Source organism: Wyeomyia smithii, chromosome 1 (genome assembly GCF_029784165.1).
Source record: "Wyeomyia smithii strain HCP4-BCI-WySm-NY-G18 chromosome 1, ASM2978416v1, whole genome shotgun sequence".
NCBI lineage: Eukaryota > Metazoa > Arthropoda > Insecta > Diptera > Culicidae > Wyeomyia > Wyeomyia smithii.
The window spans coordinates 115,931,921-115,950,228 of NC_073694.1; the positions used below are offsets into that span (position 1 = coordinate 115,931,921).

At 38.8% G+C, this 18,308-nt stretch overlaps 1 protein-coding gene and 1 long non-coding RNA gene across 2 annotated transcripts; both read right to left on the reverse strand.

Moving 5' to 3' along the window:
* Positions 1 to 10,624: 10,624 nt before the first annotated feature.
* LOC129717781 (uncharacterized) lies at positions 10,625 to 11,373 on the reverse strand. Its single transcript, XR_008726741.1, has 3 exons — positions 11,200 to 11,373; positions 11,028 to 11,132; positions 10,625 to 10,954 (listed from the first exon to the last, which is right to left on the reverse strand). It is a non-coding gene; the product is annotated as an uncharacterized LOC129717781 (long non-coding RNA).
* Positions 11,374 to 11,451: 78 nt separating this feature from the next.
* On the reverse strand, positions 11,452 to 12,746 carry LOC129733865 (uncharacterized). The gene is made up of 2 exons (XM_055695430.1): positions 11,944 to 12,746; positions 11,452 to 11,789 (listed from the first exon to the last, which is right to left on the reverse strand). The coding sequence occupies exons 1-2, from the start codon at positions 12,718 to 12,720 to the stop codon at positions 11,676 to 11,678; spliced, it is 891 nt and encodes a 296-aa protein (XP_055551405.1). The 5' UTR covers positions 12,721 to 12,746; the 3' UTR covers positions 11,452 to 11,675.
* Positions 12,747 to 18,308: the final 5,562 nt, after the last annotated feature.

Below are 18,308 nucleotides of genomic sequence, written 5' to 3' on the forward strand. Positions count from 1 at the left end.
AAACGGACCAATTGTATTTTTTGTCCTGAACAGTTAATGGGTATAATTCAAACTACCTATAAAAATCATTTCAATAGAGCGAAAACTTTCAAAATATTTATCACACAAAAAATGTTGATCGATCTCCGAACGCCCGAGGAGCAAAATCTGATTATTGAACAAATGCACGACCGTTCACACAGAGGTGTCTGGGAGAACCACCAGCAAATCTCAAGAAGATTCTACTTTCCAAAGCTAAAAACAGCGATCCAAAAGTACATAAAATTATGCGCAACATGTCAGCAGAACAAGTACGATAGACACCCGTACAAAATAGCATTAGGTTCAACACCAAACCCAAATAGACCCCCAGACATAGTTCACATAGATATCTTCATTGCCGAAAAGGTAACATTTTTATCAGCCTTAGATAAATTCTCAAGATTCGGTACATTAATACACATCAAATCACGAAACATTTCAGATATAAGAAAAGGTTTCACCAAATTTTTCAAAATCTTTGGAACACCCCGTCAAATAGTGTGCGATAATGAACTAGCCCTACGGTCGATAGAAATAAGAGGACTTCTCCATGACCTAAATGTCGAAATTTTCTTTACGCCTCCAAACCATAGCCAAAGTAACGGAACAGTCGAGAGATTTCACTCTACTATAGCAGAAATCTTCCGCTGTATCCAAGCAAACTATGAAGGAATGAGCATCAAGGAAATCTTCAACATAGCACGCACACAGTACAATAATAGCATACACTCTATGATAAAAATGAAACCCAGAGAAGCCTTTTTTGGCCTTAAAGACGAAGAAGAGAGACCGCTCGACATTGACCTTATCCTTCAAAATCGAAACAAAGTCTACGATGAAGTCATTTTGGATGAAGTCATTTTGGCTCATGACAAATCGAAAAAACAAAATCTAGAGTACCATAACAAAACCAGAGAACAAGCACCAGATCTCGCAGCAAACCAAATTGTATACAAACAGGTGCAAGGTATCAAGAAGAAAACCAAAGCTAAATACGTACCAGTAACAGTTACAGAAAATAACGGTCGAACATTTATAGACGACTCTGGCAAAGAAACACACAAGGATAATGTCAAGCGTGTCTAACCTCTGTCTGATACTCTATGACTATAATTGAAACAATACTAACACTATTTCTTTTTTAGGAACAAATACAACGTGAAAAAAAAATGGAACCACCCACGGACACTTCTTGATTTCTATCATAACATTTTACCATCTCATTCTAGGAACAAATATTAAGCGGAGAAAAATGGAACCATCCTTTCGGACGCTTTTGATTCCCATCATAGCACTCACCACCTCCATCCTACCATCCATTCATACACATCCCACCATTCAGATACACGACATTACTAACAACGCAGGAGCATTGGTTCTTCAAAGGGGGGAAGGAAGAATAATTGACGGACATGATAGACTATTGCATGTGATAGATTTTGCCCAATTCGAAATATCCTTGACAATAATTGAAAACATTGTAAACAAAATTAAAAACACACCAACAGATTTTTCAGAAATTATTCAACTCAAGCTTAAAGAAATCAAATTTATTTTCGATACTTTGATCAGCAAACCAAGTAGAGATAGACGAGCAATAGATTTTTTAGGAAGCACAATCAAATTTATAACAGGCAACTTAGACTCAGAAGACTTAAAGATAATCAATTCAAACTTGGACGAACTTAGAAAAAACGGCAATGTTTTAGTGAAACAAAATAATAAGCAAATCAAAATCAATTCAAAATTTGAGAATAGATTAAACCTTATAAATAACCAGATCAGAGAGCACCAAAATATTTTGAATAAAATAGCCGAACAGGAAAATGTACTTATATCTGAAAATCAAAAATTCATACTTGTATTGCAATTAGACTCATTTTTAGAGAATTTAAAATCAATAGAATATGCCGTTATGCTAGCGAAAGTGAACATTATAAACAATTTAATCTTAACACCTAGAGAGCTAGAAACTATCATTCAGGAAATCTCAAAGCAGGGCTTAGAAATCAAACACGTAGACGAAGCAAGCAGCTATCTAACGACAACAGTACTCCGCCGAAGATCATCACTCATCATATGCGTCAACATCCCCAGGCTCACTCAAACAGTTTACAGAAGAACTACCATCGAACCCCTGCCACGGTTGAACCACACCGTTCAGATACATAACAAGGAAGTATTCATCAACTCAGAGCGAATCTTTGCCATCGCATCGCCATGCCGAGAAAACAACAAAGGTACAATTTGCGAAAGAAAACAGTTAATAGAGATCAGCAACAATCCTTGCGAAGCACCACTCTTAAGAGGACAACAAGGACAATGCAAGATGATAGAAAAACCTCCAGCAACCGAAACGAGAATGATAGGACCAGGAACATTGTTGGTGATAGCCGTTCACCAAGACGTAGTCATCAACGGTACCTGCGTCAACACTCGAACTCTTACAGGAATCCACCTAGTAAGATTTCAAAATTGCTCACTGTACGTAAATCACGAGCTATTTGAAAATTATGAACTTTGGTTTGATCACCCAACAATAATTCCAATACAACCACCAGAAATCAGAACATTACACACAGAACGACACGTTAACATTTCGGAGTTGCATGAACTCCATCCAGAAAAACAGACAGCAGCTGGAAACAATGAAATTCCATTACAAAGCTGGATCAATAATTATCAGCACCATCAGCATGTCAGCACTTTTAGCTTTCGTAACCATAAAATGTCGGCTTATAGCGAGGACAAGGAATTGCTCGAGACGACCAATACTTAAGGGGGGACGAGTTAAAGACGGAACATCCTCAACACCAGTTGTCGCTGAATCTAAGCGACCAGAAACCAAGCCACGCGCAAACAACCAGACAGCACAGTCAGCAGGATTGCAGCCCGGAGCCACCAAAGTATTCAACGTGGAACTCGGATTGACGTCGCCAAGTGCTGCATCGTCGTTAGGTCTTAGGTCAGCAGATTTTAGGACAGCAGGTAGGGCAGTCAGGCCTCTGTAAACTAGTCTTTAATCAGTCTCAAGTGAAGTGTGACCGAGTAGGTCAAATAAAAGTTTTTTAAAAACTAAATTAAACTAAATGATCTTTTAAGTTATATATATATATATATATATATATATATATATATATATATATATATATATATATATATATATATATATATATATATATATATATATATATATATATATATATATATATATATATATATATATATATATATATAACTTAAAAGATCATCTGGTTCTGGATCTGGTTTTGTTATGGTACTCTAGATTTTGTTTTTTCGATTTGTCATGAGCCAAAATGACTTCATCGTAGACTTTGTTTCGATTTTGAAGGATAAGGTCAATGTCGAGCGGTCTCTCTTCTTCGTCTTTAAGGCCAAAAAAGGCTTCTCTGGGTTTCATTTTTATCATAGAGTGCTATTATTGTACTGTGTGCATGCTATGTTGAAGATTTCCTTGATGCTCATTCCTTCATAGTTTGCTTGGATACAGCGGAAGATTTCTGCTATAGTAGAGTGAAATCTCTCGACTGTTCCGTTACTTTGGCTATGGTTTGGAGGCGTAAAGAAAATTTCGACATTTAGGTCATGGAGAAGTCCTCTTATTTCTATCGACCGTAGGGCTAGTTCATTATCGCACACTATTTGACGGGGTGTTCCAAAGATTTTGAAAAATTTGGTGAAACCTTTTCTTATATCTGAAATGTTTCGTGATTTGATGTGTATTAATGTACCGAATCTTGAGAATTTATCTAAGGCTGATAAAAATGTTACCTTTTCGGCAATGAAGATATCTATGTGAACTATGTCTAGGGCTCTATTTGGGTTTGGTGTTGAACCTAATGCTATTTTGTACGGGTGTCTATCGTACTTGTTCTGCTGACTTGTTGCGCATAATTTTATGTACTTTTGGATCGCTGTTTTTAGCTTTGGAAAGTAGAATCTTCTTGAGATTTGCTGGTGGTTCTCCCAGACACCTCTGTGTGAACGGTCGTGCATTTGTTCAATAATATATATATATATATATATATATATATATATATATATATATATATATATATATATATATATATATATATATATATATATATATATATATATATATATATATATATATATATATATATATATATATATATATATATATATATATATATATATATATATATATATATATATATAGGCAGGCGACGGCTAGAGCCAATACTCCGACCGTCCGCGGGTGGAAGACATCGCATTTCGATGCCGAGGTATTTGCAGAAGCAATGAGAAGAGAGCGCGAGGGGGGCAGTTGGCTCCGCCCGAGTGCTGACCAATTAGTTGCCACATTATCGCGGGCGTGCGACGCCACCATGCCTAGGACCCGCCAACCTAGGAATGGTAAGTCACCGGTAAACTGACCGACGCGATAGCGGACCTCCGTAGCGCGTGCCTCCGTGCAAGACGGATGTTGCAACGTGCACGTACCGATGCACAGAGGGTAGAGCGCCGTGTAGTATTCGGATCTGCAAGAGCGGCGCTTAAAAGTGCGATAAAGGCGAGCAAAAGGGCCTGCTTCGATAGGCTATGCGCGAGTGCCAATACGAATCCGTGGGGCAACGCCTACAGAGTCGTAATGGCGAAGACCAAAGGCGTGTTGGCGCCTGCAGAGCGATCACCAGCGATGCTGGAGCGTATCATCGAGGGACTCTTTCCACGACACGAGCCAAATCCTTGGCCTCCGGTTGCTGAGTCTCACGTCCGACGTTCCAGTATCTCAGACACAGACCAGGGATGGTCGGCCAACCTGCCGGGCATCCAGTCCGTGAGAGACGGCAGCCGTGCAGAGGTTGTGGAGGAGGTAAGGGTTACGAATGAGGAACTCATCGTGATCGCCAACTCCCTAAAGGTGAGCAAGGCACCGGGACCGGATGGAATCCCGGACTTGGCCATCAGGACGGCCATGAAAGTGGCCCCCGATCTATTTCGAGCAGTCATGCAGAAGTGCCTGGATGACTGCCTCTTTCCGGACAGGTGGAAGCGACAGAGATTGGTGCTGTTGCCGAAGGCTGTAAAACCGCCAGGGGACCCATCGGCATACAGACCTATCTGTCTGCTGGACACTACGGGCAAGGTGCTTGAGAGGATTATCCTCAACAGACTGGTGAAGTACGCAGAGGGTGTAAACGGTCTGGCAAGTAACCAGTTTTGCTTCCGGAAAGGTAGATCCACGCTGGATGCTATTCTCTCTGTCACCAAGACGGCAAAGGTAGCACTCCAGCGTAAGAGTTGGGGCATTCGCTATTGCGCAATCGTCACGCTTGACGTGAAGAATGCATTCAATAGCGCCAGTTGGGACTCCATAGCGCTCGCGCTTAGGAGCATCCACGTACCGGTGTCGTTGTACAAGATTTTGGAAAATTATTTCCAGAATCGGGTACTAGTTTACAACACGGAGGAGGGTCAGAAGTGCGTCCCAATCACCGCAGGGGTACCGCAAGGTTCCATCCTGGGCCCGGTGTTGTGGAATGTCATGTATGACGGGGTGTTGAAACTAAAGTTCCCTGTAGGGGTTGTGATCGTCGGTTTCGCAGACGACATCACGCTAGAGGTCTACGGCGAGTCGATCGAAGAGGTCGAGTTGACGGCCGCGCACTGCATACGCAAGGTCGAAAACTGGATGCACTCTAGGAAACTGGAGTTAGCGCACCATAAAACGGAGGTTACGGTTGTGAACAACCGCAAATTAGAGCAACAGGCGGTGGTCAGAGCACCATTACCTCAAGGCGTTCCTTGAAGCTCTTAGGGGTTATGGTTGACGATAAGCTCACATTTAAGAGTCACGTCGACTATGCCTGTAAGAGGGCTTCAACGGCCGCTGCAGGACTATCTCGAATGATGTCCAATAGCTCAGCGGTATATGGCAGCAAGCGTAAACTTCTTGCCAGCGTGGTTTCGTCCATACTTAGGTATGGTGGGCCAGCGTGGTCCAAAGCGTTAGGTACCAACAGTCATCGTCGTAAACTGGAAAGTACCTACAGGCTCATGTGCCTGAGGGTTGTGAGCGCGTACCGTACAGTGTCATACGACGCAATCTGCGTCCTGTCCGGCATGATGCCTATCAGCATAGCCATTAAGGAGGACGTAGAATGCTTCGATCAACGTGACACAAGGGGTATACGAGGCACCAGAAGGTCATTCTCGATGATCAGATGGCAGCAGGAATGGTCAAATTCCGTAAAGGGTGGATGGACGCATCGACTTATTCCGGACGTATCCGGATGGGTCGGGAGGCGCCATGGAGAAGTTAACTTCCACTTGACACAGATTCTGTCAGGTCATGGTTGCTTCAGGCAGTATCTACACAGATTCGGGCATGCGGGGTCCCCCATGTGTCCCGAGTGCGCGGATGCCGAAGAGACTGCTGAGCATGTCTTCTTCGTGTGCCCTCGTTTTGTGCATGCGCGGAGCGACATGATGGTAGTGAGCGGGCCAGACACCACTCCGGACAACCTAGTTCGGAGGATGTGTAAAGACCCAAACATTTGGAGGGCGGTTTGTACAGCCGCCTCTCAAATAGTTTTAGAATTGCAAAACAGGCGACAGGTTGACCACCGAAACGCCAGTGTTAGCTAACGGCCAGTCTCCAGGTTAGTTAGCTAAGTTAGCAAAGATACCTAAAGAACCAAGAGGGTGCACAGAGCACAAAAGCTGCTCCCCGAAGCAATACCTAGCGGTGGTCCCGGGGAGTATTATGGACTGGAGACTGGAGGGGTTTTAGTGGGTCCGGTCACTGATTCAAACAAACCCCACACTCCCTGAGGTTGGTCACCTCAGGGGTTTGGATGCAAATTTCCCCTCCACCTGAAACAAAAAAAAAAAAAAAAAAAAAATATATATATATATATATATATATATATATATATATATATATATATATATATATATATATATATATATATATATATATATATATATATATATATATATATATATATATATATATATATATATATATATATATATATATATATAAACATATATATATATATATATATATATATATATATATATATATATATATATATATATATATATATATATATATATATATATATATATATATATATATATAATTTAATAATTTTAAACATTTCAAATTCATTGATTCCTTGCGATCTGTTTATATCGTTTGAAATGATTGGTTTTATCGGAATGACAATATCCTCGACCTTTGGCTTTTGAACATCACCTGTATTCCGGAAATATATTGGGTGCATTTTGGGTGGTATTTGGTCACTTTAGGATATTTTTCAGAAACCGTAAGTCGCCATTTTGGATTTTAAAATGGCATTTGGAGACAATTTCTGGCCCCTGAGCGTCATTCTGGGTGTTATTTGGTAATTTTAGGCTGTATGCCAGCCACCGGAAGTCGCCATCTATGAATTCAAAAAAGTGTCTGTAATCGATTTTTGGCTTCTGTGCGTCATTTTGGTTGCGCAGATACTCATATTGGATGGAAATCGGCCATTTTTGGCTGTTTTCCAGAAACCGGAAGTTGCATTTCATAATGTTGTCTGAGGTCGATTTGTGGTTTCAGTGCATCATAACAATTCCATAAATACCTATATTGGATGGTATTTGGTCATTTTCCGCCTTTCTTCATAAACCGGAAGTCGCCATCTTGGATTTCAAGATGGCATTTGGAGACCATTTCTGGCCTCTGAGTGTCATTATGGTTAAAGAAACACCCATAATGGGTGGTATTTGGTCATTTGCCGCTGTTTTTTAGAAACCGGAAGTTGCCATCTTGGATTTCAGTATGATATTTGGAGATATGCCAGAAGAAGGAAGGTTGTCGAAACATTATGTACATGTTTGTTACACCTAAAAACATTCACCTGTCAAAGTTGGTTGTATTTGGTTGATTGGTTCTCGAGCTGTGCGAAATTTTTGTTTCATTTGTATGGGACCCGTCCCTTACAGAAGAGGGAGGGGTGTCAAACCATTATGGATATATTTGTTATCCCTAAAACACCCACATGCCAAATATGGTTACATTTGCTTGGTCGAGATGTGCTTAAATTTGTGTTTTATTTGTATGGGACCCCTCCCTTTAAGAAGAGAACCACCGGAAAAAATCATATAGGTTGGTATTCAATCATTTTTGGCTGTTTTCCAGAATCCGGAAGTCGCTATTTTGGATTTCAAAAAAGCACGTGGAGTTCAATACTAGCCTCTGAGCATCTTTCTGGTTTCGAAAATAACCATTTTAGGTAGTCTTTTTGGGCTGTTATTCAGAAATTGTAAGTCACCATCTTAGAATTCAAAATGATGTCTGAGGTCGATTTTTGGTTTTCTGTGTACCATCACGATTACGGAAATAGCCATATTGTGTAAAATTGGGAGTGGTGTCAAACCATCATAGAAACATTTTTTACCCCCAAACACCATGTCAAACTTGGTTCCATTTGCTCAATTAGTTCTCGAGTTGTGCAGAAATTTGTGTTTCATATGTCTGGTCACCCGCCCTTTCAGAAGAGGAAGAGGTTTCGATCTATCATGAAAGTATTTTTTGTCTCCAAAAATCTTCTCATGCCAAATTTGGTTCAATTTGCTTGATTAGTTCATGAAATTTGTGTTTTATTCATATGGGACCAGAAAAGGGAGGGGTGTCGAACCACTATGAACATTTTTTTGCCCTTAGATATTTTCACATACCAAAATTTGGTTCCACTGATTAATTCTATTAATTAAAGTCCCCTTTTCCAAAGGAGGAAAGCTCCTCAAACCACCATATAGACATTTCTTACCCCCAAAAACTTCCACATGCCAAATTTAGTTCCATTATCTGATAAGTTTATGAGTCATGCAGAAATTTGTGTTTCATTTTGTATGGAGGCCATCCTAGGTTCCTCGGTCCCATAAACCCTTACATACAAATTTCCGTTTTGATTGGTTCAGTAGTTTCCAAGTCTATATGGATCAGATAGACAGCCAGAACTCCATTTTTATATGTTTCGATTTTTTGGTCTTTCAATTTCAAACAATTAACTATGCCTAAATCATGATCTAAACCGTATTTTGTTGTTAAGGAGGGTTCCAGACCCAAGAAACTCTATCGCTTGATTTTTTTTTGGTTTTATCAGGATATTTTACATGAAAATCATATTTTGACTAATATTTCTACTGTGAATGATTCTCAATGCGCGATCAGAATTAACGTGTTCAATTATAATACATGTAACAAATGAATAACTTTTTTTTTCTAAATTACTTGATGGTGGGTGTTTCCCATATTTTTTGTCATCTCGGTGCTAGAATTTTTTGAATCTCAAATGCCATTAAACATGTCAAAGCGTCTCCGTTGTTCATTGCAATGACTCTTCAATGGAGATGCATGGTGATTTTATTAAACGGCTAATAGTACTGTATCAAAAAACAACAACAACAACAGAGTAGTAATCGAGCACCACCTCCCACCACCCACCGGGCAAGCCGCAGGATTCAACTATCATAATATAGCATATTTGATCGCCCGCGTGTTGCCCGCGATTAAACAGAATGGTGCTGAAATTGCACTAAAGCAAGCCTAGTAGCAAACGATTTTAAGTGTTCAACTATTGATGCTATTTTTCCCACTGATCAATAATGTAACCGACAACAACTAACGCAGATCAATAAATGATGGGATGCCGGGAGTGTTAGTTTTACTCTTGTGGCTACTACAGATAAAGAAATCCTCTGCATCATCCACAAGTATCAAAGGAAGTAATGGCGTGACTGGGCAACACCCATGACGGAAAATTTGGTCAGCATTCTGAAGGTGACACGCATGCAAACAGTCTCCTGGGGGTGACACCTCGCGCCTCCGCCCCCACCACGGTACGCCAGTGTTAGTAAAAAGGAACCGAAAGTAACTGATCAGGATCCATCGAAGTTGATGGTGCGATCTTTGCTATATGAATTCGCGCACGATATGGTTATTGCTTGTTCTATGGGCAAATGATCATCGGGAGACAATGAAATGAAACCTTGTCAAAAGCGCTATATCGGTGCACAAGCAAATCGAGACATCTAATTAATTTCGGTTAGTTAATAAATTTGTGCACCGTTATAGCTAACTTGTCACAAATTCATTTCGAAGAACGTAAGCCAATACATATGCAAAAATATTGACTGTGTACCGAAAACAAAAATTATAACGAGTTGGTTTTGCGGTATGATGGATTATGCGCCAGAAAACGTGGTGAAGTGGAAAACGAAATCTCTAACCAGAGGGCCATCACGAGACACACCCAAACACTTCACCAGGACATCTTGTGGTCATTGAACTTAAATTTCAATACAACAGTATAAATAGTCACACTAGGCACATCAACAATAGCGCGCCCGAAATCTCTGCCCTCTCCGGGAGCAAATTAAAGCACGCCTAAACGAGTTCACCGAGTCGGCGAAATAGCTAAAATACGCTTAATAGATAAACTGGCAAATTTGAATGCACTCAAAGCCCAAATAATTAAAAATGTGCATGTATACATATAAAATCCAATAGAGTTCCCGGACAAGCAGCAGGAGTTAACTTAGAAAAAATGAAAGCTTCAAATAGTAGGGTTTAGCAACTATTTTATTTTTCATGATCTTCTACTTACAAAGTACACGACGAAAGGGCCGGTTTCGTAAAGCAGTTCATCTCATTTCAAATACATGAGCGGGTCCAGTTGACTCGATTTCTGTAGTATAGCCCAACAATTCGCACTAACCACACATCCATCGTTAACCCTCGTTCACTGGGCCTTTTTGCGAACGCGACAGCCGTACTTTCCGAGATAGAGGCACCACCACCAGATCCTGCCCTTATAGGCCGTGGCCTGGTCGCTCGGATGACAGCATCACACAGGGCGGCGGTGACATTGAAAAAAACTCTTGTATACAGCTGCAAAGGATACAATCGTGGTATCAGTTTTGGCTAATGGTCGTATAGTAATTTTCTCTAGAGGCAAACTTACCAGCTGTTTGGGCCGCTTGTAGACCAGGCTGATTTCCTCATCCGCGAACGTCATCTTATGGCCTCCACTTCAACAGTACGAGCTCAGGTTGGTCGTGCTGTTCTCCTATAAATGATCGATATGTTCTTTTGAGAATGAAGAAAAACTATCTCGCAACAAAATAAACAGTTACCGTGAAATTACTCCTGCGCGTTCACAATCCATGCCTAGCGATTTGCACTTAACCACACGTCTACTTAGTGTAAAAACTTAACACAAGTTAGCAGAATAAACTGCCTACAAAACATTGCCGAAGCAGCCCAGAAAATGTAAATAATCAAGTTTTCATGTTTCGTGCAGGCCCGTGACGCGCTTATGTTTTCGCATCGCAGTTTTTATATTTGGTTCCAATTACATATTTCGCTAAAAAAAAATTATTTTTTTTTTTTTTAACTCTAATATTTATTTAGGCCCAACCGCGAAGCATAACGGGGCCGAATATCTTTTGGAGTAGGGAAAAGCCAGCTTGAGTAGAGCCTGTATCCCGACTGCTCCTCCTCAAACAGGCATAAAAACCCTCTCATCTTTTCTCTTTTAAAAATACAATTTAAAAATACATGTCATTTAAGCTTACGACTAACATTAACATCAAAGTTTTTCTCTTTATAACTAAATACTAATCCTTACTACTATTCGTTGAGGGTGATGGTTTCTTATCTCTTTGAAATCAAAATCTAAGTTCGGTGGATCATGTCTCTCAAAAAGAAGCGATGATTCATGTTTCTATAAAAAAGATGAACGAAAGAAAGAAGAAAAAAAAACGGAATTAGCGTGAAACTTTTTAAGATTGTTGTGTTGGGAGAAATTAGGAGAGAAAGCATAGAGATAATCAAATTCGATACTTGATATCTCTTAAAAAGTCGTAAATGGGTATTACAAGCGCGGGGTTGCGGCTAGCAAGCACATCCCGTACTTGCATTGTAAACGTCACTTCCTGTTTCCGGAGAGAATCTATAAGCTTGGCCCTTGCTCTGTGGTACTTAGGGCATACGAAGACTATGTGGTCAATATCTTCGTACCCTCCACATTCGCACAGATTACTATCGACTAAGTTTATTCGATAGAGGTGTGCGTTTGCAACATAGTGATTGGACATTAGGCGCGAAATAACTCGAATGAAATCACGAGTTAAATCTAACCCTTTGAACCAAGCTTTTGTAGACACTTTGGGCGAGATCGAGTGCATCCATCGCCCAAGGTCGTCTTTATTCCACTTTTCCTGCCAGTTTTCCAGAGCCAGTTGTCGGGGCAGATGAAAATACTCGGTATAGGTGATCGGTCTATCAAATATATCTCCATCTATGGCACCCCTTTTTGCTAATAAATCAGCTTCTTCATTGTCTGGGATTGAGCAATGAGAGGGGACCCACACAAAGCAGATAATGAAAGACCGATCAACCAGCACTTCTAATATCCGTCTAATTTCCGGAAGGAAATAGGACGGGTGCTTGACCGGTTTAATCGATCGGAGAGCTTCGATAGAACTGAGGCTGTCCGAGAAGATGAAGTAATTGTCTGGTGTCTTGAGCTCGATAATTCGCAGCGAATTGTGTATGGCAGCTAATTCAGCTACGTATATGGAGCAGGGCTGTGCCAGTTTGCGAGATATGCGATGATCTGTGTTGAAAACGCCATATCCGGAATGTCCATCCATCACAGATCCGTCCGTGAAAAAGGAATTCTGTTAAAAAAAAAAAAAAAAAAAAAAAAAAAAAAAAAAAAAATATTTCTGCAAGGGAAATTTCAAGTAGCCGCGTTCATCTGGTGTTTTATGCATACGTTAACTACAAATGTTTCTTATAAAAGACCTTTTTTATTATGCAAATCATAATAAAAACATTTTTATTTTTATTCAGTAAAAAATTGTTTGCCGTCAGGAGCCTCGTTCAATCAGCTCGACACACTTGACATCTCCTTCCTTATGTTTAAACCTTTTCTAACCCTTAAGTCTAGACATCAACCGTTTTTGCATAGACATCCACCCTTTTCGCATACGTATCGCATTCGTACGGGATACGAATGGATTCGTACGGCCTTTGTACGTAAACAAGAATGGCATTTTCGAAATCATTCGAATCCATACTTTCGTACGAATGTTGGATACGGCCGTAAACACCGTAAACAAGAATGAAGGTGACAATGACGGAAATAATTGTTTACCGCCCAACTTTAACAGTTGAGGTGGTTATCACAATGAATTGATAGCCATTTATTACGAGGCGAAAACAGTCAGCGAACTGGAATGTACCTTGTTAATTATTTAATTCATTTTAACCGCAGTGAGGTTAATAACTTAACATATTTTGAAAAAGCACATGCTTTATACAGTCATGGAGAAAATAATAAATATACTTGCAGTGTTGGATGATTTTCCAGATTTGCGCAGGGATTTTAACTGTTGTATGATGTTATGTTACGTCATTATGATCTGCAGACAATCTTTTTAAAAGAGGAACGGAGAAATAACTGGAGAAATTTCTGTGTCGGTGATTCCAAAAATTTTTTGCGTGAGTTAGTGTTTTGAAAGTGGCGAAAAAAATAAATACACTATTGAAATATATACAAAACAATCCAAATTAGCTTTATTTCTCTACATATCGTTAGCAAAGTGACTTTTTACGTTACAAAACTCACTTTCAATATTTTGTGGCTTGTCCTTTGTTTTGTAAAACCATATTCAATCTTCGTGGTATGTTTACCACCAGGTTTTCACGAGTAGAAACTGGACTAGCATTTCACGCTACCTTTCCGACGTTCCATAAGTCTGTTTTATACTTTGGATGATGCTCTGCAACCTAGACTTTCCCAATTTTCCATAGAATTTCTAAAGAATTTGAATTAGATGTCTGCGCTGGTCAAACTAATAATTTTATATTTTCGGTTGAAAATCATCTTCGTGTTTTCAATGCTGTATGTTAAGGATCGTTATACTGCATAGAGATCCAGCAAAGTGGCATGTTTTCTTCGGCATACGGAAGCAAAACCGACCACCTAGATACACAGGAAACTTTATTCTACTTCAAAAGCGACACATTTTGGCAAGAACTGATTTTTTTTTAAATTCGGTTAGGGTGCAACTAAATGGCACATCGTGTTTGGGTCGGATGAGTCGAAATTTAACCTTTTTGTTCCAAACGGTCAGCAGCTGGTGGGAAAACCGGTGAATATTGCTTTCAACGCATAATTAACCAAGAAAGTAGTAAAATTTGGAAGTGTCCACAAAACGGTGTGGCGCTGTTTTCTGATGCTGGTGTGGAACCCATTCATTTTATAACATAGACTATGAATATCAACGACTATGAAGTTATTTTACGTAGCGTAATGCTTCCGTATGCCAAAGAAAACAAGCTTTTTCGTTAGAGGTTAACGATTCTCAACATACAGCATTGGAAACTTAAAGATAATTTTCAGAGGAAAATATAAAATTGTTGGATTGGCCAGCATAGTCTCCTAACTTAAACCGTCTCAAAAATCTATGAAAGATTGTTAAGTCCTACGTTGCAAAGCATCATCTAAAGAATGAAACCGACTTATGGAACGACATACAGGCAGCGTAAAATGCTAGTCCAGCTTCTACTCGTGATAACCTGGTGGTAAACATACCACGAAGATTGAATATGGTTTTACGACACAAAGGACAAGCCACAAAATATTGAAAGTGAGTTTTGTAACGTAAAAAGTCACTTTGCTAACGATATGTAGAGAAATAATGCTAATTTGGATTGTTTTGTATATATTTCAATAGTGTATTTATTTTTTTCGCAACTTTAAAAACACTAACTCACGCAAAACAAATTCGGAATCACCGACACAGAAATTTCTCCAGATATTTCTTCGTACCTCTTTGAAGAATAGTGTCTACAGATCATAATGACGTAACACAATATCATACAACAAATAAACTCAGTGCGCAAATACGAAAAGTTATCCAACCGTGCAAGTGTATTTATTGTTTTCTCCATGACTGTATAACGTGCGTGTAAAGTTGGAAGTTTATAGGAAGGTTGGCGGAGGTGAAAAGCATATCACCCAATGCCGTATTCGCCAATGTTATGGCCATGGTTCAAAGCTCTGTAACATGAATCAAAAATGCCTCATTTGTGGAGACTCTTCTCTCAAAAAAGGACACATGTCCTGTGGAAGAGAGTACAAATTTTCGCTGTGCGAATTGTAACGGCAACCATATGTCAAATTTTAACCAATGCCCAGTCCGTTTAGCAATTGTTAAGGCAAGGCAAGGTAAACAAATATCAATTTCCCAATCAAAACAAACTTCAAAACAAAATTCTCCAAGCGTACCAGTACCACCCACTTTTTCTACTCCTTTGCATACTCGTTTAACATATGCACAGGTTACAGGTAGTTCGAACAGTTTTTTAACAGTAAATAATGTGTATATAGGATTCAGGGCTCCGGCGGTGGAGTTGCAATTGTTATTCATCGCCGAATCAAACATCGTGCTCTTCCCCATCTTGAGACGATAGTTATTGAAACTTTGGGAATTGAAGTTCAAACTGAACCTGGGATTTTATTTATTGCCGCAGCATATTTACCATTTCAATGCACACGCCAGCACAAAAATTATTTTAAAGGTGATTTACAAAAACTCACCAGAAATCGTTCGAATTTTTTTATAATCGGCGATTTTAACGCTAAACATCGATCATGGAATAATTCTCAAAGTAATTCCAATGGCAAAATTTTATTCAATGATTGTTCTTCAGGATACTATTCTATTTTGTCTTCGAATAGTCCTACATGCTTTACTTCTGTAAGAAACCCATCAATTTGATTTGATGCTAACAGATAAAAATCATGTGCAGTCATACCTCGATATAAGGCAACTTTATTTTTATTTTCGTTACGTTATATCGAGTTACGTTATATCGAAGCAAAAAAAATTTTTTTTATTTATGCAAGAATGTTAATGGTTACTCAAATATGCGCGAAAACCCATTTTCCATCACCCATCAGTATTTTTAAACCTTTCTTATGCCCATTTACAAATATTTTCAGAAGCAAAAAAAAATTTTTTTTTCAATTGATACACAAGTTACTCAAAGATGCGTGAAATCCTATTTCCCATCACCTATCAGTAATTTCAAACCATTCTTATGTCCATTTCGGACAATTCTCAACAAGCAAAAAAAATTTTTTTTAATTGATGCAAGACTGTTGGCGGTTACTCAAAGATGCGCGAAAACCTTTTTCCCATTACCTATCAGTATTTTTTAACTTTTCTTATAGAGAGCTTCGTAGCCGCAAGGTTACAGAGTCCGCTTTGATAAGCGAGTGGTCGTGGGTTCGAATCTTAGTAGAATCAGGCCATTTGGTTGTCAAAGGACTGTAACATGGGTTCATTCTCAGGCTCTCCACTCCACTACATACCCTTCCTTCAAGCTGAATTCTAAAGTACCCTTGCTGACCTTCATCCTAACAAAAAAGTCCCTCTTATAATAAAACTGTTCTGAGTAACGTATAATAGTTCTCTTCAGATAATTGTAATTATGACGCGGTCTTGGCTGGAGGAACGAGGTTTCGATAAGACTCCTTCCTCTTGACAAAAATATAAGTCCTACTTATAATAAACCTGACCAGAGGTGTAGCATTGAGTGCCTCTTCAGGAAAATGTGATTGTGACGCGGTGTTGGTAGGAGGAACGAGGTTCGATAAGACTCCTTCCTCTTGACAAAATAGGTCCTTCTTATAATAAAACTGATTTCAGAAATATTTACCCTCTACAGGGAACATAATAAGTCCCTCTTAGAATAAACCTGGCCAGAGAGGAACGTTAGGTGTAGCCTCAGTTCAGGGAATTGTAATTTGGCGATATTAGTAGGATAGAAATGAGGCTCAGCGGTATAGTAGAGCAGTAAGCTTGAAATGAAAGGGTAAACTCTCACACACAAGCACGGATATAAATGAAAAGCGTATCATTCACTCGAATAGTGATACTGCCAGTAATATGAAGTGCGGAATACAGAAAACACCTGGGCAATATCACAAAAGATCAAAATGTCTCTGGCCGCAGTGATGAGTCCACACAGAGGAAAAAAAAAAACTTGTCTTATGCCCATTTCGAGAAATTTTCAACGAGCAAAAAAAAATTTTTTTTCTATTGATGCTGTGAATTGTTACTGAAGGAAGGATTTTCCATCACATATTAGTTTTTTTAAACCTTTCTTATGCCTATTTAGGACAATTTTCCCATTAGTTTCATTAATTTTAAAACTTACTACAAACATTTTTTTGAAGCAATTTATACCCCAAAAACGGTTGCTGTATCATTTATTTTCAATTTCAATACATTTTCAAAGTTCCGTTATATCGAGTTACGTTATATCGAGGTTGCCTTATATCGAGGTATTACTGTATGTAGTGACTTGATCACACATGCTGACTTTGATTCTGACCATCTTCCAATAACTTTTTCATTATCACATGAGTCAGTTTTAAACCCTATGAGCTGTGTTTTTAATTATAACAAGGCAAATTGGGAAAGATACAAAACTCATATTGAGAGAAATTTCAATAATGAGCTTGATTTGCAAAACGAAGTGAATATTGATTCCGCTTTGGAAGCATTAAAATGTGCAATTATTAATGCCAGGAATTATTCTGTTCCAAAGGCTCAAGTGAAATTTGATTCACCAATAATTGACGAAAATCTTCAACTTATAGTTCGTTTGAAAAATGTCCGCAGACGTCAATATCAACGTTCTCGTGACCCTGTTTTTAAAACTATTGATAAAGATTTACAGAAAGAGATTAAACATAGATTTACTCTTCTGAGAAATCGAAATTTTGAGACTAAAGTTAAAAAATTGAAACCATATTCAAAACCCTTTTGGAAGCTGTCGAAATTCTCAAGAAACCTTCAAAGCCTATTCCAGTTTTAAAAGATAGTGAACGTTTTCTTGTATCCAATGAACAAAAGGCTCAAAGACTCAAATTGAAAATGAAGTCACACGTCAATTTGATTTAATTTCTTCCCAGAATTTTTTACCTGCAGAAATAATTGAAACTAATTGAAATGAGATTAAATAAATTATTAAAAATTTCAAAAATATGAAAGCACCTGGTGACAATGGAATCTTTAATATACTAATCAAACATCTCCTTGAGAGCACAATGGAATTTTTAGTGAAAATTTTCAATTGCTGCTTCAAAATTGCATATTTTCCCAAATTATGGAAAAATGCAAAAATTACTCCAATTTTAAAACCGGATAAGAATCCAGCT